Raw genomic sequence first — 23,290 nt, forward strand, 5'->3', positions numbered from 1 at the left:
CCCACACATTACAGGGTAATAGGTTATTTGGGCTATTAAAGCTGTTCTGACTTTATTCTTAAACTGTACGAATTTTTGGCACAAATATACTAATGAGTTCATGAAACTGTGATGAAACCCAGAGGCAGTCTTTTTCAGTTTTATAAAAAAATGGCAGAATTAAGCTCAGAGTCTCTTCTGATCACAAGAAACATGAAACTGAAACCAAGACAAAATCTTTATAGTTTCATGGCCTTCTGAAACAACAGCATTATGACAGCCCATTCTATATAGTATTTCCACCTTCATCTGATATAGTGACTAGTGTTCCATAATACAGCTTTTTTTCTGCTATTACCTAAAATCAATGCAGTATACAACATGATACATACACTTGTATCATTGACAGAGATTAATTCAAATATTCTGTTGCAAACTGTCAAATGGTAAGCATTGTCCTTGCACAATTTAATGGTGTTGGCTATATATGGAGCTTTTCCTTTTTTTCATGCCTGTTAATCTCCACTGAAGCTTATGTTGCAATTGCCTTTTTCTTTTTTTCTGCCCTCATCAAAGCTCTGTTAAAGAAAGGATGTTACTTAAAATGAAGAGAAAGTAATGCTCATTCTAACACCAGGTACTGGTCCCCAAGTCTGCTAAAATAAGGACTTGCATAGATCAGAAACTAAGCAGCATTGTTAACATACTCCTACTTCTGATCTACAGTTTTGAATTCTTATCAAAAGTGCAGATATTTAGCATCAGATTGTTACGTTAGTTCTTTTGTTTGTTGGAGTTTTTTCCCCTTCTCCAATTGTAGTCTTTTCTTTTTTAGTGGAATGGACCAAAAAAATTGTAATCTGCCCAGCCGGAGCATGAACAGAATATTAGAGATATCTGTAATGATGCTATTATCATATATATATATGTCTAATAAAATTTCTTAGAGTTGATGACAAAGATCAGTTGATTATAGGTCAGTCTATTTTCTGATACTGTATTAAACATATCAACTGCTCTACAGGCTGAACCTCTAGTTATCGTAAGGTATTCCTGCAAAAATGCGTATGTCTTAAGTTTCTTTTTTTTTTCCTTGAAACAAGCTCTACTATTATTCCCTTTAGTATACAAAGTAAATAAAAATTTCAGCATTTCTTGCTTGTACTAAGAGTTCAATACAGGAAGTGGTATTCATCTAGATAATGAAGCTTTTTCTGCTTTAGAAATTCAGATTTCTGCCTTTTACTGACTTGAATGAGGAACAATCCTTTACAACTGCACAAAGCAAAACCGTACTGTTCATTTTTGTCAATCACTGCAAATACAACTCTAGAATTTCACCAAAAATCTTTCAAGTATGTTAGATATTTAGTTTAAGATATTCGATATTTAGTGTAAGATCCCTCTATTAATAAAGAGCAGTGGTCTCCAAGCTGCAACAGCTGCATGAATGACTGCAACCAACACAGGGGAAAAAAAAAAAATTGTCATACCGGTGAACTCCACTGTTGCACATAATGATGTGACAAGCTCCAAGCCTGCTACAGAGTTCGGATGACACGGAAAGCAATCCCACTCCAGAAGCACTGCACGCAGTGTATGCACAGGCAGCGGTGCGCTTGGAACGGATGAAGGACCCTATGAGTCGGTAAAGTTCATCCAAGCAATTGAGAGGCCTCATCAGCTGCAAGAAAGGAAGTGAGAATTATATAAATATTTGCTACCGAGAACACAGGAAATACTCTAAAAGAATAGGTCATCACAGGAGGAATACCTGATCCAGTTGAGAAAGCCAAAGCCAAATTCCATGATATAAATACACAGAGTTTTCTGGTACATGACCTGAGACAACTTCTAAAAACTTTTCAATTCTTACCATCACTGATTGTTTCATTCCAGGTCTGCCTATGGAAGTGTTCTTCACTTCAACAGACTGAATAGACCCATGAGGGCTATATCCACTAAAGGACTGGCAAAGAAGGGAAGCCATGAAGAGGCAACCCACAACCACACACAGATATAGGAAGAATACTGACTGGTTAGTTGACCTGCTGAGAAAATCAGCTTATAATTATGACAACACTGTCCTTTATTTATCAAATATCTAATTCCTAATTCTGACTATCAACATCAAAAAATAAAAATGAACACAAGTCAAAAACATACCACAAAGCAAGAACAGTTAACTTTGTAGCAGGACTTAAAATGACTCCAGGATTACTGTACTAAAAATTAATGATCCACCTAATAAAGAAGGCAACTTCAAGTGCAAGGCTGCTGTCAGAAGAGGATCCTTCAAGAGTGGTCTAGCAATGAAAACAGTATTTCATGGTGCTTTATGTACACAAGTTGTTCACAATAACATTTTGCAGACCTCATAATTCCAAATTCCCACTTCCCTTTATTCCAGAAACACCTAGATTCCAACAAACCCCTGTGCTACTCAAAGAATTAGTCTTTTGAAAGACAGATTCATTCCCTTAAGACAGTTTTAACAGTCAAGGAAATGGCACCCTCACTTGTTCCTATATGATAGTTACTTTGTTGGAAAGCACAGAGGTCAAGTAAATCAACTATAACAAATTGCATATTTAAACTGGGTACAAATAGATTTAACTTGGTTTAGGTCCTACTGGTTTAACTTGCATCCATTTAAATTGATTTTAGATGGTGTCATTTATTAATGCAAAGCTATGGACAATAGTGAAAAGTGCAGCCAAAAATGAATCATGCACTCACTCTTGGCTTGCTCCAATTGCAAAATAAATTCATTAGCCTAACATAGCATCCCTTGGTCAGATCTGGATTTGTGAGATGCTTTTCTCTTGCCCTTGAACTTTTCACTGAAATAGATAGAGAACAGGTTTAGGGGTAACAAGCATTTCACACACAGCTGAACATCCCCTGCTGCCCCTGCGACTGCATGGCAAGTTAAGTTGCTCAGTCCCCAGGGAAGGAGAGGCAAATGTCTTTCCCTCCTGTGCAGTCCTGCATGGATCCAAGAAACAGGAACTATCAGTCTGTTAACAGCAATGCTGGATGACACTGACATAACATTTTAGTCTGTCATAGGGCTCAGCTGATGATCACTATTATTTCTCAAGCCACAATAGCTCAATCATTTTTGAAGTCAGCATAGGCAAGACCCTAGGAATTTCTTTATATCCCCTGTTTGGCTGCAGTACAGGCATTAACTCTCCAACAGCAGGAGAGAGCACTAAACGAATTTTCATAGCCCCTGGGATCTCTGAGCCACAGAAGTTTAAAGACAGATGAAAGCATTTGAAGAAAGCCTAAATGAGAAAATTCAGAAGAAAGCCTTCTGAGCAGGATGCTGAATGAGTATTTAATTTGGAAAAGCGCTTCCAGCATTCAGAACAAAGAATTTCTGCCTGCACCTCTCTTTCCCCATCCCACCCCACATGCTCTTAGAGCAGTTACATTGCTCTGAAAGCACAGTGAAAAAGGAAAGTTATGATTCCTCTTCTCAAACACATAGACGCCCTCCTGCCACACCTTTTGATACAGAACCAGAGGGCACCACCTACCTCTAAAACACTGCTGGGACAAAATGCTGTAAGAGAACTCCTCCCTTCCCTGCTTCTCTCCCCATGGCTTTAAATAATTCCATTTTTTGATTGAATTAAGAAAGCCTGGACAACACAGTGTGTAACACAGAAAGTTTAATTAGGCACTTAATATTTTTATTTACCTTATCTATATAAGCTGCTTTAGATGTTGAATTTGGGGGCAAGTTTGACTTGTCCAGGTAGAATGCCCTGAAAGAAAAAATAGACAGAGTAAGGCAAAAACTGTTTAACTCTTTAAGCTCCTGAACAAAATGTACATAAGTGACCAGTGTTAGACACCATCCTAAGGCTGGAATTTTTTTTACCTTATGCTAAGAGAGGGTCAAGGAGTAATACAATACTAAACAGGCACTATCACTCTTCAAGTAATAAGGAACATTTTTTGTTCTGGAGACAAAAACTGTCCCTCTCCTCTTTGACAGTACAGTGCAAAATTTTTATGTTTAGCTACCAGAGAAAAATGGATCTGAAAGAGATTTTCACCAAAACAATCCATGAAAAAGTTGTGGCAACTGTATAGATTTTAATAGTGACTTTGGGAAACTTGGCATATAAACAAGTGCCTGAGCCTTACACTCTACAAGCTTTTTTATATTCACTCTCTGTAACTGCAATAACGTAATAGCAGAATCCCAAACATGAAACACAGCACTGACAGAGGAAACATATATATGTTCACAATGTAAAAAGAAACAAAAAAGCAAAAACCCTACGAGGGACAAATATGCATCATACAAGCAAAATGGTATTTGCAATGCATGTACTCATACATGTGTGTGCAAATGAAAACCCAAATGCCTTTCTTTACAATTTCCACACATTCCTTTGAAAATTAACTAATGCATGAAAGGAAAAGGCAAAGAAAACTGTCATTTCCCTGCAGAACACAACTGTGATAGACAAAGCATACTTACTTTATCAGGTTTATCCACTGTGTATCAACCCATATTCTCCCAGTTCCTTTTACAACCTTTCCCTTATCAATGAATAGTCCCAGAAGAAGTTTATATAAAATCTAAAAATGCATCATGTGCTGTTTTTAAATACAAAGTTGACTAATTTCTGTGTGACACAAAGGAGGTTGACATTTTGTACAGAGGGTTTTCACACTATCCCCTCCTAAAACAAAGATCCCTTCCTCTTACTTTTTAGCAAAGAGCACACAGGAAGCATAGAGCTCTCCTCTTGTCTCCTCCAACGCAGGAGACCTAGAAGAATTTTTGTCTTAACTTTCCAGCTTATAAGCAACTTAACTGCTCATCACAGAGAAGCTATCATTACACATCTCACAGAGAGAGGAAATATCCTACTTATCTCTGACAAGATCACAGGGGATTTTGCCTCTGCAGCAACACTTAAAAAAACCCGTCCCTGCCGATAGCAGTGGAGTTGGACCAGATGAACTTTAAAGGTCCCTTCCAACCCAAACCATTCTGTGATTCTCTGATCACAAAACTCATTCCGCTAGTTGTAAAGCTCCTAAAACCTCCTGTGGCAGCTGAAAATAGAAACATTTGGTGGGCCTCCCTGCCTGGACAAGGCATCCAGTGAGAACCAGGCAACAGCTACCACTGCAGTTAATTCTGGGCAAGGTTTAAATAAAACAAGACAAGCCCCACTGAACTATGGAAGGTATAGAGAAAAAAGAAAGATATTCTCCAGTGACAATCTCAAGGTATCACTGTGATGTAGCTCCACTGCCTGTGCACGAGGAACAGACCTGACTATATCACAGAACCACAGAACATGCTGAGCTGGAAGGCACTCACAAGGATCATGGAGTCCAGCTCTTAGCCCTTCATAGAGGGCTATGAGCTGTCATCATCCCCAAGAGTCACACCATGTACCCAAGCATACTTTCTCAACACTTCTTCCACTCTGTCAGGTTTGGTGCTGTGACCACCTCCCTCGGGAGCCTGTTCTAGCACCCAGCCACACTCTGGGTAAACCTCCCCTGACACAACTTCAGGACATTCTCTTGAGTCTTGTCACACAGAAGAGATCAGTGCCTGCCCCTCCTCTTCCCTTCACACGAGGAATTTGGAGACTGTGATGAGGTCCCCCCTCAGTCTCCCTTTCTCCAGGCTGAAGAGACCAAGTGATCTCAGCTGCTCCCCCTACACCTTCCCCTCAAACCCCTTCACCATCTTTGCTGCCTTTTGGGCAGGGATGCACACTGCAGATTTGAATATCTTTTATTCTTCAGTAATCTGGAATAATTGAGTTGACAAAATAATCCATCCACCTTTAATTCTAGTAGAATTTTCTTCCTATAGCCTTATATTTGAAAAACATCTTCTCCCAAATTTAAGGTTTGAATTAATCCCTCCAGGAAGCACAGCAAAGCTAATCTAGTTCTGTTATTCCATTAAGCCTGTTGCATGATCCAGAATGTACTCTGTGTCAAAAGAAGCTGGAGATCACTGAAAGGAAAAGAGGTTTGTAGAGAAAATTACTCATAAATCATTTTGAGGGGCCACAGCACACAAAAGCTACCTCAGCAGCATCGGACCAACCTTTTTCCTTGTTAGCAAAGCTAGAAAACAAAGCATTACCCGGCTCTCCACTGAACATAATCACACTGAAAGCCTACACTGCTCTTTCCTGCCATGTGATAAGAAAACCTGCTTCATTTGGAGTCTGTGCAGCACTCTCATTCTCTTTGGACTGTTCTTTCAGCAAATTCAGCTGCATTAAATGACACCAGAAACCAAAAATAGAACAGTACACACATTAATGGAGTACATAGAAAATAATTAACTCGGGGTACAAAATGAAGCAACATGGACATTAGAATGGGATATACAATTATAGGAATTACTCCATTAATTCAGTCAATTATTCATTAACCTAAACAACAAACAAATAATCAACTATACAGAGCATGCATTTAAAAATATCAAAGTATCCTGTTACAAGTAAAACTATTACCCCCTCCCCAATCAGATAACACTCCCAGATGTTTCTCGAGTGCTTTATTTTTATTGCTTTTCATAAAAACTGTCTTCAGTATTTTACAGAACATGACAAACTGTGGACAGCATATAAATTTCCAAAGCACTTCACTTAATTACTAAATGCTTGTACAGGTCCTTAATCATATTTTATGGGAAAAGTTAATGGCAATCTTGGTACACTGCCCAATTTAGACAATATTTTCTAATCCATTTAAAATGAACCAGAATGAAATCATAGTTCTTTGTCTTCAAATGTGACGCTAGTTCTGCTTTTAAAGCCTTACAATTTCTCTAAAATGTAGCAGAAAAGCTTTTTTTTTTTTTTTTTTTTAATTTTAAAAAAGGTAGATAATCCAATACTAAATCTACAAAGGAGTATTGCTGTGTTTGAGTTTTGTAGGATACCCCCTATGTAACAATGCCAAATAATGGGACAAGTATCTCAGGGAAAACCAAGACTGGGATAAGGTAACAAACATCTTAGGGTTCAAGAAGAAAAATCTATCACAAGATGAATGCTTTCCTGAGATGTTTTCCAAAACTTATGTACAAAGGAGATGCAGCAGTACTGATGTTTTCTAAGTGAAGCATTTTACAGGGTACCCTCCAAAACTGCCACAGACATGTAAAATCCTGAAAATTTAAAATATTGCAAACAGAACCCTAAGGAGGCTCCAGACCTGCAGAGAGACGCATTCCTGAGTAACTTTGTACATGCAAATAATTCAAGCAAATCCAAGTTTACAGTCTTATTCTCAATTTCCTGTTTCAGTAAGCACATAGGGTTATCTTAAGCACTGGCAATCTTGTCTTGAAAATACAAGGATAGTAAAGAAGTGATAGAAGAGGGGGAAGTAACTGGGTTATGGCATTTAAAAAAGGCCAGTTGGGGGTTCGACTCTAGAAAGCTTTTACTTTGATTTTATAGAGGAGAAGAATTCAGTCTTTTACATTTTCTGCATCATTGTGGCACACAAATAAATTAACTCATAATCTCTTCAACAGAAGAATACGCCTTAATTCTACTGGATTTTCAATCCCTCAGTCACAAGATATTCAAGATCATTTACAAAACCATAGTCAAGAACCTAAGAAACGAACAGAGTCAGGAAGTGTTGGACTTAGTGTCCCCAATTCTTTTCTTCAGCTCAATCTAAAAAGCATGTACTTATGACACAGATAAACAGTATCTCTGTGTATTTGCATCTATGTGCACACATGCCTTTGTATTTATTTAATAACAGTTTTCTTGCAAGACTGCAGCATCTCACTGAACTACTCGTCTCCCACAGATTTAAACTCTCTCCCGTCTATGAATAAGGCATGTTGAGAAACTGGCATTAGGATGATTACAAATATCTGAGGTGCAAACTGAGAAGGACACTGGCAAAGGAACAGACTTTCTGTCCTAGCAGACACTTCACAGCCCTGCTCTCAAACCTTTATAAGCACAGGGGATCTCAGAAATGTGAGCATAGAAATGTGAAGACAGAAAGTTATGGATGACAAAAGAAAAGGAAAAAAAATTCCAAATCCAATTTGCTCTATGTACCACTGCCCACTCTTCACATACTGCCTCTTTTCACCCCTATTTTCCAGGAAATCGAGTCTCCAGCATCTCTACCTACATCCAAAAGCACTTGAAACCATCCTTTTCCTGATGTGAAAGGGAAGTTCTTGCACCACAGACCAATTACAGCTGCCTTCCTGCTTATCCTAACGTTATCCAAACAGACAAATCCACACTGAACAAAATAATGCTAACTAATTGTTTCCATATTTGCCTTTCAGACAGTGAATGTATCCTTTTTAGCTTCTGATATTCCAGACATGGAACACACTGCTAAAAAAGACAATGTGCCAAATAGTCATTGGGTTATCAGGATTTCAACTACATCTACAAACTGTACAATCTACAGGCTTGGGCTGGACTCCTATCTGTGACCAGAGGGAAAGAAAAGGCTCCACCCTTGATCACTGCAGATATATGTTCTCTGCATTTGAAGAGGATAAAGAAAGCAGGATGACCACCTCAGTCAGCAAAGACTCAGTACACATAATCTATCAAGACACATAATTTTCAATCTCAGAACACCACCTATAAAAAATACTGATCACACTGTATCAAAAGTCTAAACAAAAAATGAATTTACATTCACAGAATGAGTACGGCACCGAAAGGGGGAAACCCCCCCCGAAGTGAAATTCAAGCCAGCTGGCAGTATCTTTTAGACCAGCTAGATAAATTTAATTTATTTTGCCTCGGATCTCTCTATTCTCTCTCTGGTCTTGCTTCACTTAGATGCAATGAATCTTTATTTCTGTTCTACCTAACATACCTCTCATTAAGTTCATTAGGAGACAAGCTATTATTTCCTTGTTATGTCCTTCAGAAGGACTTAATTTTCAATCTCTCCTTCATAAAGATTTTGCATTTAGAGAGACTTAAATCACAAGATTCTTGTTCATTTGTTACCACATCTTAAAAATCTAAGGGGCATTAGATTTCCAGTGTTTATAGTCATATAAAATACATGATAAATGTTAGAATGTAGCAATGCAGTCCAGTTTTACTATTGCTTTTTTGAATACAATGTTATGTATCAAATAGGTAGCACTGAGTACAGGAAAACAGTTTTCCATCTGCTTTTTTCTGCAACAAAAAGAAAGCCTTATCACAGAATCACGCTTTGAAACCTGTAACTCTCTTCAGGTCATTTTTCTGAATTTGATGGCAATGACAAAACCTGCTAGGTGCTCATTAACATGTTGCTCACTGAAGTGAGCAGACATGAAGGAGAGGAAGACTAAAATCACAGGACAAGAGTGGCACAAGGACAAGCAACATAAGCTTCTTAACCACATGAGCAGCTTGGTTTGGAAAAGCTTTCCACTGGAAACAGTGGGGGATGGAATCTGTCAGTTTTAAGGTGGATTTTCATGTATTTATTACAGGAATTGATATATGATCTGGTCTTTGTGATAACACAGATGTTGCCTTGAGCCCTCATCAGTTTGTTTCAGAGACAGACAAGCTCTTGCTTTCAGAGTAATTAACTATCTCTAAGTGGATACATCCTTTATGCCATTGTAGCTCATTCATAGCAAAGCAACTATTAGAGAATTTTAGTTCAGCCTGAAGCCACGAATGCCATCACATCTATTTTCTGCCTTGACTGAATTATACAGGATAAGGAAAATATCAGCCTGCCAAGCAGCCTGTATCTTGAAAGGCTGTTGTGCATGTATACATGTGTGTATAAATAAAAGAGATGTTACATTCCTCAGACAGATTTTGTTCCATGTTTGCATAAATTCTAGGGGCAGAAATAGTTTCCTTTTCTTATCCTTCTAAAAATTAAATGAAACATGAAACCCCAACAATATGAAAACCTCATGAATTGCAACATCTCTAAATAAAGAATTCAATTAAATTTGCCTTTGCTCTGTGGAGGACTACTTATGATATAAAATAAATACAGCAGGCTTCAGACAGAGAAATTGTTTGAAGTTACATTGTAAATGAAACTCTTTAAAATGAAAAATATTACATTCAGTGTAATCAGATGTTCAGTGTAATGAGGGTAGTTAGCTAAATCATTTGTCATTAGATTCACTGATTATAATTGCTTCCTTAGCATACAGACTTCCATTTACCTCCTAAAATCATATCCAAGAAAGCAGCAACATAGGAGAAAAAAAACCAAAACCCAAAATACTCCCCCTAAACCCCCACAAAAATGGTCTTTTCCCTTTACTGCCCGCTTTAATTTTTCTTCTATTATGGCAGTACAAGAGCCTTACAGAAGTAGCTGACAATAAACCTGGACACAGCTGACTTGAAAGAATAGTTCCAAATCACACAGAACGGTAGGCAGGAAGCAAAGAACATTTTTTCCAGACCTTTTCTTTTCTATTGATGCACAGATGAGTTAATTACTACACAGTGGTAATCAGCACCCATACCAGAGGTGGGGTGTTACAGGAACCCTCAGCTGTCTTTCCCACAGCATGATCCTATCTTTGCTGTAAAGAACTGGGTCATCATATAGTCAAGGGTGTCAAAAGAAAGTGCCATGCTGGGGATAAAAGAAAATTAATGGGAAAGTTAAGCTCTCCTAACCTCTCTTTCATCTATTATTTTCCTTTTTTCCTCTGAATGTTCCCAATCTTAGCCCCCATAACATCAGGAAACAAATGTTAAAGGTGCTTAGATGTCTAAATGCAAGCATAGGTGCTGAAGAAGCATTAAAAGTGCTAATGTATCTAAAAGCCATTGATTTCACTGATTTCTCATCAGCTAAAAATTATTTGCATAGACAGTTTTGGAATCCAAACAGATACATTGATGTGCAGTTTTCAGTTCCTACAGTCAACAGTTTGGTCTTGCAGTCAATAATGGAAAAAAGCGTCCTGAAGAGATCCAGAAGCTGGAAGCATACTTAGTACAGCCAGAGCCCTGCACCCCGCTGAAAGACCTGTGCCCTGAACATCCTCTTTGCCTTTGCAATACATCCCTTGTGTGCACAGACACATCCAGCAAAAAAACCCAAAAAAAACTCTCAAAGAGCAGAGCAGATGTGCCCGGACTTTTCTGATTAATTGGCTAAACGGGAGCACCTGTAGAAAATGGCATTTCAATAGAATGTCATAGGAGGGACACATGAATGAGAATTCATACATACAACCACCACCACAGACTAATCTGATAAAATATCAAATAGAGAGAAAGGAAGACTGGTAGAGCAAGCTTACTACTGCAGTGTCCAAGTCCCATCCTGGGCCATAAAGTACAAAATTCTGGTAACTTGGACAAACATTGCAGAAGTTTTCATTCCTACACTCAAAGTCCATTTTTAAAAACAGACTAGTTTTTGCAGGAACCTAATCCAAAACATTATTTCTCCAAGCATAAAAACTGTTCTCATATCCAACTAAATGTTTTAAAGTCACTATTCAGTCCAAGGATTAGCTGAATTATGGTCATCTAGCTAACCTGTCTACCAGGGTCTGTCCCAGTTTCTAATTAATCTTTTGATCACAGTAAGGACCTTAAGATTCATTTCTATGTGATGCAGTAATAGCTACCATATTGAATCTCACTCTGCAGGAAATAGACCTTTACCAAATATAAAAACTATATTCAAAGAACAGAATGTATTTCAAAGAAATAATTCTTAAAACAGTAATGCTTCAAAAATTACAATTTAAGTTTACCCTCATGCTTTTACAATTACATGACTCAAGATTGGCAAGAGAATACTTAAATCAACCAAGCAGTCTAAGTAAGTATAGGGCTTTTGTGAGATTTTGTTATTCCTATCAGCTTTTGTAGTAATTACGGACTTGAACAGCACTGTGCTGTGCACTGTTGAAGCAAAATGGTGTCTGGTATCTGTAACAGCAAAAGGACTCAGTCAGGATGGAAACAGCCCATCTGAAAGCCAAGGAGTACCAAAGAAGGAAGATGGGGACAAGTGGGAGGAGGCAGGAGAATACAGAATGGGCTTACTTAACATGAACCTCCATGGAGGTCAGATACACGGGTTCTTTTTAGTCCTCTTCTAAATTAGAAGACAACTGCTGAGCTATCAAACACACAGTAATAAAGATCTTGAAAATCTCTGCTGACCTAATTACTTTCACTTGGATATACTGAGTGTTTCTCATTAGCAAACAATTTGATGATGTTAAATTTACATCACAAGCAACTACTAGCATCAGCTCAGCTCACAAACAGAATTTGAACATAACTTTATTTTCCTTATCAGTGTCACAGAAAAAGAATTGGTGACATATATAAAAAAAAAAAGTTCTGTGAAAAAGAAGTAAGAGAATAAGAATAGTTATCAATAATAGTTGTAGGTCAGATGCTAAGTATTTCTCAGCAGTTTTCAAAATTTCATAAACTAGGCATCAGTTGTTTTGTTGGTTTTTTTTGTTTTGTTTTGTTTTGTTTTTTTAAATAACACCTTTATTTCTATAAAGAACTTCAAACATATTGCGGGGGTACAGGATATTGCCTGAGAAATTGTAGAAAAACTCAACTTCAGCTGGTCTTGGAATAAAAGTTCCCTTATATTACTAATTAGATTCAAATAGCTAAGTGGATTACAGAAGATGGAGGGACATTCTCTCCATTCCACATAAACATGAAATTCTGTAACTGATTTTCCACTGTCTTTCACGCATTCTCATAAAAATGGTAATCTTATCAATGACTATTTCATAGCTGAGGTAGTATTTGTAAAAGCCCCAAATCAAGAACCATGAAAGACAGAAGATCTCATAATGCTCAAATCAGTGTCAAGGAGGACAATTTTGCACCTGAATTTATTGCATCACTTCTGATACAGTGGAAAAGCTGGTCAGAGTTTCATATATATGAATGAAGTCTGCAATAAAAGCAAGTGTTCAGCTTCTTGACTTTGTATGATAGATAATGGTTATCCTTCCCAAAATCCACTAAAAATTTACTAATATATCTTTTGATCCATTCAAATAAATAATTCATAAATTAATTCTTTTAAAGCACACATCAGTATCTGATTTGTCACCCCAAAATATTCTATGTACTCAAACTTCAAGAAGAATTTACTATAAGAAATTAAGAAGTGGCTGAGTAAAGGTACTACTCATTTTTTCATTTACCGTCCTGCTTAGGTACATACCAAGTTAGGTCAACAACCCTGTTTGCAAGTGGGCCCATACACAACAAAGTGGTCTCTTCTGTTTCACATAATTATTCGAGCATTATTATCTCAGTGCATCAGGAATAAGAGAAGTTGAAAATGTATCAAGAGTTCTCATCAATGGATGCTTTGGCTGTGCCTTGAAAGTGTCACTGCCAACCTCTGCTTTCATTCCCACTTGTCCCCATCGTCTTCTCCAACTGCTTTTTCCTTTGCTGTTGCTCCCATTTGCTTTGGCCGCTGTAGCGATGGAGAGATCATACGATGGCCATCAGATGGTCATTTCACAAGCAAGCAATGCATTCCTTTTATATGGAGAACGAATGGTTTAAGGATTGTGTCTTGAATGACTTATTTTATTATTGATTAAGAGGTACTGCACACAGAATTTCTTCCACTTGAAGAGTTTCAGTATTATTGCACTTGAGTATGTTTCCAGGGAATATTCAATTTCACGTTTTGTTCTTCTTTGGAGCAATTATCCAAATGTTAATATCTTTTGCTGCTGTAGTTACTTTCTACTTTATTAGATTATCCTGGCCAAACACCTACACAGGCTAGCAAACAGCAGAAAAAGAATGAAGCATCTGCTTTTCTGTTTTTCCTCTTCACATTATGTCAGTTAATTCCTGAAGCTGTTTGTGCCTCACTTAAGAAATGGGTAGTGTTCACCAGAAAGCAAACAAATCAATTACTGAACATTCTGAACAGACATTAGAGGGCTGAAAAAAAAATCCAAAATTTTCCTGTTCTTGTGACTGCGCAGAGATCTTCATGGTAATTTCTGTTGAATGATAACTTTTTCATGCTAACTTCTTGCAAAATTCTAAGGCCTTGGAGCTTAGCAACTGATCAGAGCTGTGAGCCACAACACAGCTCCGTCACCGTAAAAGAAATGTACCTCATTAAAGCCACAGCATGAATGGAGGACCTAACACATGAGGCAAGCAAGGTCAGGGAATACCAGAGCACAGAGTCAAGAAGAATTCATTTTAAGGATTTTCATGGGAGGCTAAATTGGTCCTATTCATAGGAAAAAACCAGCACAAAGAGTCTTGCCTTGCCCCGCTGATACAGTCTCTTTCTAACACTAGCTGACTTCATCTGGGCCAAATATTGGCATGACCAAAGGGCTCCTTAACAATGATTTGTAACATAAGCCTTGTCACATAAACACTCAGGAGAAACTTTTCCCCCAAATAGGAAGTACTGATACAAGAAGGTGGAAAACAGACTAAATAAATACAATTTGTCATTGAAAATAGAAGTGCACTGAAAGAGATGTCACCAATAAAATGAAATATAACGTACTCAATGAATGCAACTGGCTCTAAAATCACTTTTGTTATAGTAGTACTTAGATTAAAGCACAATCTAGAAAGTCCACTGCTTTAATAAAAAAATAGAGAAGTACTTTTACAAGATCCATGAAGAAAACCTTCCAAAGACAGGAGTGGACCAACAGGTAAAGGAATTGCAAAAAGGGACCCTTGTTATCTTCTTTCCCGTCCTCCATTGTCCTTAACCTTTTTTTTACCTCATATTCTCTGCTGCTTTTAAAAACTGCCTTATCCTTCTAGTGAAATGATAGTTTAAGAGTGAATGGATGTGATTTTACCACAGTCCTTTACATCTTCAGCTCATGTGGCACGTAAGTGCACTCAAACAGGTGTTTTTCACAGATACGGTGAGAGGCAAGAGTAGACTATGTACCATCTTCATTATTTTACTTCATAACTAACAGATTATTTTGTACAGCAGAAAGTCTGTCCTTATATGCAGAATATTTAATGAAATATTTACCAAAATACACAGCTGCATAATTTTTACATGTACAGGCAAGTATGTATTCTGTAACCCATAGCTGATGTGCTGCAGGTATCCAAATATTTATGTATTCCCATTAGCATGGTGGGGTGCAAGGAGAAAGATGCTAAGCTTCAAGGAAAACGGTACTATTTTGCAAATCCTATTCTGTAGAAATTAGGTAAATAGGGTCTGTAAAATCAGATCATAATGTTCAGCAATTCTCATACTCCATTTGTGATCAAGTAGACATTTTCTTTTCTCTATGCATTAGCACAACAACCTCGAGGCAACTATATCTAAAGCTTTCAGGGGAAAACAAATTTGGAGAAAGTAACAGTGCAGAAATCAGAAAAGTCGGAACCACGAATCTTGGATCTTAGTCAATTATGCACCAAAAAAACAACCACCGTACAACATGTTTCAGTTTAAAGATGTGTCACAGAAACTGAACTGAAAAGCAGATCTTTGTAAACTAAGCACAGGAATGCTGGTTTATTACTCACCGTAGTTTCTGGTTATACTGCTTGACTTTTTCTAGTGAGGCTGCATTAATCTGAGCTTGAAATTCTTCTACTGAGACACTGTCTCTGTAATAGTATCCTTCCATGCTCTCCAGTGCTGTGAAAAGAGAAAGGGGAATGGAAAAGAGAAAGATCAGTATTAAATATTTAGTAATTGCCTTCTTTGTAGTTTTGTTCACACACAAGTGAATTACTTTTTAACCTTGAGGCTTTGACCTTACTGTGGATTGCTGAGCTGTTTCCGTATGTCATCAAATTCACCCAGATCTCCCTTAAAGATTTCATTTACAAGAAAAATTGTATTTCTTGCCCTGTGCAAAATATAAAGGAGAGTGCTAATTTGAGTTCCTTTGCTCTAATTAAAGTATTCCTGCCCTGTGAATGTAAATGTGGGGTTTAGTTTTGATATATCCTGGAATAAAATAGTAGAAAGAGCTGGGGCAGTGAAAATAAAGGATTAATGCAGCAATTACTTTCACAGAGGGAGACCTAACAACTTGTCACAAAGTCCAGTTCTGGGAGATATGGAGCACCTGAACCTCTAGTTGTTCCCACTAATTATATGAACACCACCTTCTTCTAGATCAAGTAAAGCAAACTTCTCTGGATCTCTGAAAATGCCCTAGAAGTTCCTTTTCAAGGCTCAGGTAAGTGAAGTCAAATACTTCTCCGTGTCCACCTTTGCTGTATTCACTTCACCAAAGCAAGAATGAATATTGCTACAAGAACTCAGGAACTAAAAAAACCCTTCAATTAAAAGCAAGATTTTATGTTCCTCCTACAAACATTGCACAGAAATTAAAAAGAGGGGAAAAAATGAATGCACTACCATTCCATTTTTGGGTGGTTTTCCTAGAAACAGATTTAAAAAATAAAAACCAAAAAAACCCCAAAACACTCCCCCAGCCCCTTTACTTTAGGGGCTTCATGGGCTGTAACCTTTTCTTTAGTGAAGTCAAATCAAGTGTTTGAAAGATTTTCAAGAAAATGTGGACTGTAAAAATAAAGATCTTCCCACTAAGAGGTCAACCTTATTAGGACATAAATCACAGGGTGAAATGAAAGTTTTTGGGGAAAAGCACTAAAGTCCTTACAATTAGGAATATGGTCACTTTAGTAATCCATACACATTCTAAGGATCCCTCACCCTATTAGAAAATGCAAGCAATAAGCAGAGTTTTGATGGAAGCATGCTGCTGTCTTACAGCTTCAGCTCCACAAAGAATATTAATTCTGCTTGTACTGCTTAATATGATCAGCTAATAAATAATTTATTCATTGTGAAAGAACATGCAAATTGCACTCTCTGTGCTTTCAGAGTTTTTAATTCTACTTCTGTGTGAAAAAATATTAAATTTCAACAGACAGACTTGCTTCTTAACTTCCTTGGCACTAAGTCACATGAGAGAGTTCACCCAAAAATATCCACTGAACTCCATTTACAACAGCATGCTAGTGCAAACAGAACCGATAATCCCTACTGCTTATTTTACTGGCATGGAGTTGGTTTTATCCAATTAGATTACCCAACCGGGAAACTCAATCATCTGTCGGGACTGGCTGGAGTGCACATTTCTGCCTCTGCGGGGCCCATGCTCACAGGTGCATGCAAGCACTCCCACACTGTGTGCTTTGGCTCTCCCCTCTCTGAAGGGTTTAACATTTCTCTACCCAACACTTTAGAAAGCTCTCTGTAAGGAAGCTTTCCTTACAAACATGTCTTTTATGGTATTCTTCAATCCGAGTTGATATATTATGGTCTGAATGTATAGAAAACCAAAGGGGAAAACAACCTGGAAGAATGGGTAGACTCAAAGGGTAGTAGCTAATGGGACAAGGTCTACCTAGAAGCCCACTAACAGCAGAAAAGCACAGGGATCTATATTGTTCTATGTCTTTATCACTGACATGGAGGAAGTAAATCAAGTTTGCAGCAAGTACCAAACTGGGAGAAGCAGTGAATATACTCAAGTGCAGGGCCACATAAAGACGGCCCTACACAGGCTGGAGGAATCCAGCAGGAACCTTGTGACACTGAACAAGGACAAATGTCAAGTCCTGCACCTGGAAAGTCAGAGCCTGAGAGCACCTCTGCTGAGAAGGAGCTCAGGGTCACGTTAGGCAGCAGGTTCAACATAAGCCTGCAGTGTCCTTTGGCAACCATGATGGACAAGATCCTCCTGAACTATATTAAAATAAGCATGGCCAGTAGGCTGAAAGAAGTGTCCTTGCTTTACTCAGAACGTGAAAGCTGCTGACCAACCAGAAAGAGCTGAGTAGAAGGGCCATTATGACGAGCCAGCTCTTCCCAACAGTGCACACTGGCATGACAAGAGACAGTTGACGTAAAATGAAATAACAGATGTCTCAACTCCATAGAAAGAAAATAATTTTTCACCATTAGGGCATTCAAGTAGAGTAACAGACTACCTAAGAAGTTGTGCAGTTTCTGCCCTTGGTGTTTGCAAGATCCTATTTGTTAGACACTCGAGCAACCTGGTTTCATGTCACAGCTGACACTGCTATGAGCAGGAGGTTGGACCAGAGATTTCCTGAGGTCCCTTTCAATCTGAATCACTCAAGGATTCTATGACAAACTGAAAAATGTCAAAAAACATATAGAATTTTAAATAAACTGACTTTTAATTTTAAATAAAGTGTCTTTCATTAAGCTTATTTATTGCTGGGATCTTCATTCTAATGTAGGAAATAGAGAATCTAAATGCCAATAGAAATAGCTCAACATTCTCAGCCTCCAGTCCTACAAATCAGGATCCATTTGAATATATACACAGTTAGGTATATGGTTGCACAAAACTGTTTTTTATAAATGGAGAAACAGATAATATAGCCAAGGTAAACATTAAAAAAAACTTGAAAAAATGTCTACAGTGCCAATCCTGTAAATATGTAGACTTTTAATTTTAGGCATGGAGCTATGCCACTTGGAATAGAGCAACAGAGAGATAAAGAGACTCATGTACACTTACCTGCGTCTCAGACAAAGTATTCCAAAACCATCATTTTCTAAATGTTCCATTTGAAAATATCATAAACCATTTTATTTTAGACAGGAAACAGCTCAACTCTGATAAGCTTGGGAAGCAAAATTTCACTTCACAAGGAACTTACATTTTTAGCTAATGATTTTTAGTTACAGATGGGAATGTACTGAGTTTGATGGCAGCTCAGCCAAACCTCATAGGAAAGAAGTAAAAAATAGAATCCCAATCCACTCATTAATGAGGTAAAACCTGCACAAAATAATGATTTAACCACTAGGATTTAAATTCTTATCCAGGACTTCTTATTCTTGGAGTCTAATGGATTATTTTAGAGGGGCATCCTTAAAAATTAAAGAAATTTGATATGATAAAGAAAGAAGAAACCTTCTATACCACTGAAAATTATTAAGCAGATGTAAACACTTGAATAGATCTTTGCCCTCTTCCTTTAGCTGAGTACAAATATGCTTATCCAAAGAAGCAAATATTTTGGGCTTCTGGAAATAGAAAGGGGAAAAAAATTGCAAAATAAATCCTGTAGCACAGTGAATCTCCTCTTGAATCTAAAAAAATTATTATTATTTCCAGGAATTCAGCTAAACCAAGGTATTTTCTGTTCTCTTTTCTTTTTGTCTGCTCTACTGAAACATGTCTCCTGCTCGGCATTCTCATTTTCCCCTATGACTGAAATCAATCTCTTCAAAAGAAATCTACTGAAGTCTTTATTAGTTTGTTTAAAAATAAGACTTCAGGGATCTTATTTTTAAAAAAATGGTGCATTTTAACTTTATACTACATTCAGCTATTTCTTCATGTATCTTTCTGTTCACAATTTCCTTTTACATCCTGCTTATCTATCAGAGACCAAGCCCTTCTCAAAACCTTCATTGGTATGCCTGACTTCTGTCTATTCTTCATAGACCCTGGAAGCCCTTCACAAGGTAGGGAGTGCTTTCAGCTCCCTCTGAAATCAAAGGCGGCTCAAGGCAATCAGCAGCTCACATTCACCATTTCAGGGAAGCAAACTTCATGCTCCTGACGACTGTAATGACATTGCTGCTAATGCAGGCTGCCTCTAATTTATGAATAGTCTGAGCATCAGCGCCACCATTCCTTACTTTGTAATGTTTGCAGAGCAATAACTACAAAAGCCTGAAAATGTTATTTAACTCTTCATAACATTTTAAAGAGACAGAATTCTCAGGGGATAGCAATTTAGTCCTCAAATATGAAGCAATAGAAAAGATTACAGCCTCATTTGAAAAGCAAAACACTTTCAAAAGCAAGTTTCATGGTCTAGTTACTGTCCATTGCTGTTGGAATCATATAACAGGCGTATACTTAGAAACCTATACCTCTGCCTCTATTTTTTATTAGAAATAACAAATTCAACGGTCTAAATAAATGCCCACATTAAATGACATCTAAATATAAGCATTGTGCCATTATAGTTACAAAGGATTTAAATCAGAGAAAATAAGTGGTGTTTTAAAGAGAGTTAACTATTATGTGAAGGAAGCAGGGTGTGGGTGAATTCAAACTTGTTACCTTGTGAAAAAAGTACTGGATGGATTTTAAATCCCCCTCCATTCTTCAGCCTTTGAGGAAGCTGTTCAAAATGGTAACTATCAAGGTAGAAGTAAACCTTCAGTGTTTGCCGGCTTCCTTCTGCTTGGTATGTGATTGGTACATCTAAAAATACAGCCAGTGTTAACAATTTCATTGAAAGCAATTGCACATCCTTTTACAGAAACCGTTGCACCCAAAATTCATGTGGTTAGATAAAAAAATTACTGCAGACACAACTAATATATTCGGTATTTTACACTGTACATGGCATTGCTGTGGTCAGTTTTGGCCTAACCATTACCAGGGAGTAGACAAATCTCTCAGAGGAAGTCAGTTTAAATCAATTTAATTTTTTCATGTATTTCTTGTTTAAGTGCTGTTTCCACAGATAAGCCTCCAAGTTGAAAGCAGTAACAATAAAACATAGTGACTTGCATTGGTATTAGCATTACCTAGTTTTCACACTGTACACATACGTAAATGGTAAAGATTCCAAAAGGACATTTTTCACTACTTTTGGTAATAAGACTTTTTTTCTTTTACTGATTATGAAAAATCATAAATGAAAAAAAAAAACCCAACAAAAAACGAGTTACTTGTCTTCTGTAACCACAGCCAGGATGACTGCCGTGTCAGCACTTATATCCAAAGAAAATACAGAATTTATTACAATTCTCGAACACACAGACTTATTAGTATAGACACCTCAGTTGGAAAATGCAGCAATATGAACCATTCATGACATAGGTATAAGGTTAACTCCCTATCAGGAGGCCCTCCTGTAACTACATGTTATTACCTGGTCTAGCAGGGCTTCTTTTTAAAACATTTCAAGCCTTACTTGAATTATACCGAAATAACTATGGCCTTATACAGGCTAATTCCCACCTGACTACCAGCCCTGTGCTACTGAATTCCTCAGAGCCAAGGCAGCTTTGTGGATGGCTTTGCGTCTTCTGGTTTTGGTTACTGCAGAAGTTCTCTCATGTGTGGTCTCAATCCAGCAAAGGAATTGTTTCAGAATGACTTGATGTGAAGCAGACACGCTTTCCTCCCTTCCCAGGGGAGTTATGAAAAGGGAAAAAATGAGGGCTTTTTGCACACTAAACAAAGTTCACTGAGGGAAAATATCTACAGGATGAACACATATTAATAAAGGAATGGCTGAAAATAAGTGAAGGGGATGAACTGCAAACTGCAAAGACAGTTCCTTCCTGGTGAGTTGGGCGACTCTGGGGAAGACCTTGATTGTCTGCAGCAGCAGATCTCAGAGAAACTTCTTGCCCAATTTAGAGCTATCCTAATAGTGTTTGCCATCTCATTTCAAGGAACTCTTCCAAGATCTACTTTGGTTTTCAGACAATAAAATGAAATGGGGTTCTCCATCTCACATCAGTTGCATTTCCCTACTGAGAGACATTCAAGATATTTTTACACGTTTCTTCAATAACAACTGGGTCTTCCAGGGACTTTCCTGATTCAGACGCATACTCCCAATGGAAAACTCAGTTAAACAAACAATTTTGCCCCAAGGTTACTGACATTGCCAGATAAGGATTCAGCATTTTCACTGATGATCTCAGGACATCTAGGAATGTTAGGAGAGCTACAGATCTACTTATTCTCCGTAATTCCAAGTTACATAACATTCCCGGTGGGAGGTGATGTTCTAGGAACAAAAAATGTTACAAAAACAGTAAAGCTCAGATACTAATTACTCACTCGCAAATAAGGGTTCTGGCTCTGATTGTCTGAAGTAAAAAGTAACTTTTTCCAAGTCAAACAATGCAACCAATGTATCTTCTAGCATGGCTTGCTCATCAGTCTAAAAAAGGCAAAAGGAAAATTGAAAAGGTCATTTCAGCCAGATGTTTTCCCCAGCAGAAATAACATAAGAGAGCAGGACTTAAATTAACTACAGAATGTTACAGAACATTTCACTGATGCAGTGTATAACCTATTTAACTGCTAGATAATGCAAATATCTTTGTTTCTATTGGCACTTTCCCTTTTATTACTATTCCAAGATGATAAAAATGAATGTTGCCATTTCACATAGTAAATTAATATGCAATTTATAGCTACCATTACTGCTTGTGGTTTTGTAAAACACTGGATTATTACATTATTGGGTCGGAACCAACTCAAGGGTGTGGGGGGTGGGGGGGGAGGGATTGGTCAGATCTCATGGAGGTGAGGTAATGCTGTATCCCACATGCCAGCCCTTGTGAGTGTCCTGGGGCAACCCAGGAGCAGCTGCCAGTCACTGGCCACTTGGAGTCTGCTGGGCAACCCCAGGACAGCTGCCAGTCAAAGCCAGCCTGGAAACACTTCAACACACCACACTCCCTGGAGCCCCTAATCCAGGTTTAGGTTGGCTGGCACACCAGGAGCACTGCCCCTCACCCTGCCCCAGAGCCACAGAATGGCCAGTGGGCCAGAAGTCCCGCCTGACAGAGGTGGTCACAGGAGGTGAGCGCAAAAAAACAGCAACTCGTGGCTCCATTTTCACTTTAGACCTTCAATGTGGAATCTGGACTTACACAGGACACACTGGTGGTAGATCTTTTCCTTTACTCTCTCTCTTTCTTTACTCTTACTTCTTATCTTAATCTCCTTTCTCAGTATTTTGGGAAACTTCGGACTGAATGTGTTGGACTTTGCTAACCTGTATGGGTTAGCATGTGCTAAGTGGAATGCACTGTTTTGGTTGTTTATTACCCTTTTAAGCTTTTGCCTAGTTCTATTATTTAGTCCCTTATTTTCTAAAGTTATCAGTAAAAGTATCTCCTCAGAAAACTTCTGTAGCATATTGTCTTTACGCTACCTCAAGGTATTAAAGAACCAAGGGCTCTTCTAAATATTTGGTGGGTGAATTTTTTGAGCCTTGTCTCTTTTTTAAAGTAAAATTCCTGACTGAGCTTGTACCTCCGGGGCTGGGGTCTTACAGGCTTTTAATCAAACAATTTTGTCATTATTCTGTAAGACACCAGACTGTAACATCTTGTACTGACACAAGGTCTTGCTTGTAAAGCAAGAGGGGAAATGTGAAAACTGAATTCTTCTTTTTAGCAACTTTCTTTAAAAAATACCATAACTTTAGGAGTTCATTTATGAATAAAGATAAGAGTTCATTATGTCCACTCCAAGCATTGATAATTGAACCAG

General features: G+C 37.9%; 1 protein-coding gene across 1 annotated transcript in view; it reads right to left on the reverse strand.

Moving 5' to 3' along the window:
* The window catches only part of PREX2 (phosphatidylinositol-3,4,5-trisphosphate dependent Rac exchange factor 2), a 122,127-nt gene that overhangs the window by 22,908 nt on the left and 75,929 nt on the right, over positions 1–23,290 (reverse strand). Inside the window, exons 32-36 of the mRNA XM_027891712.1 lie at positions 21,845–21,947; positions 20,102–20,245; positions 15,531–15,645; positions 3,692–3,758; positions 1,473–1,663 (exon numbers count right to left, since the gene is read on the reverse strand). Coding sequence (XP_027747513.1) covers positions 1,473–1,663; positions 3,692–3,758; positions 15,531–15,645; positions 20,102–20,245; positions 21,845–21,947 — 620 coding nt within the window. The remainder of the gene's footprint in view (positions 1–1,472; positions 1,664–3,691; positions 3,759–15,530; positions 15,646–20,101; positions 20,246–21,844; positions 21,948–23,290) is intronic.

This window comes from Empidonax traillii, unplaced genomic scaffold, assembly GCF_003031625.1.
Source record: "Empidonax traillii isolate 1590-97213 ecotype Southwest subspecies unplaced genomic scaffold, ASM303162v1 scaffold327:size604231, whole genome shotgun sequence".
NCBI lineage: Eukaryota > Metazoa > Chordata > Aves > Passeriformes > Tyrannidae > Empidonax > Empidonax traillii.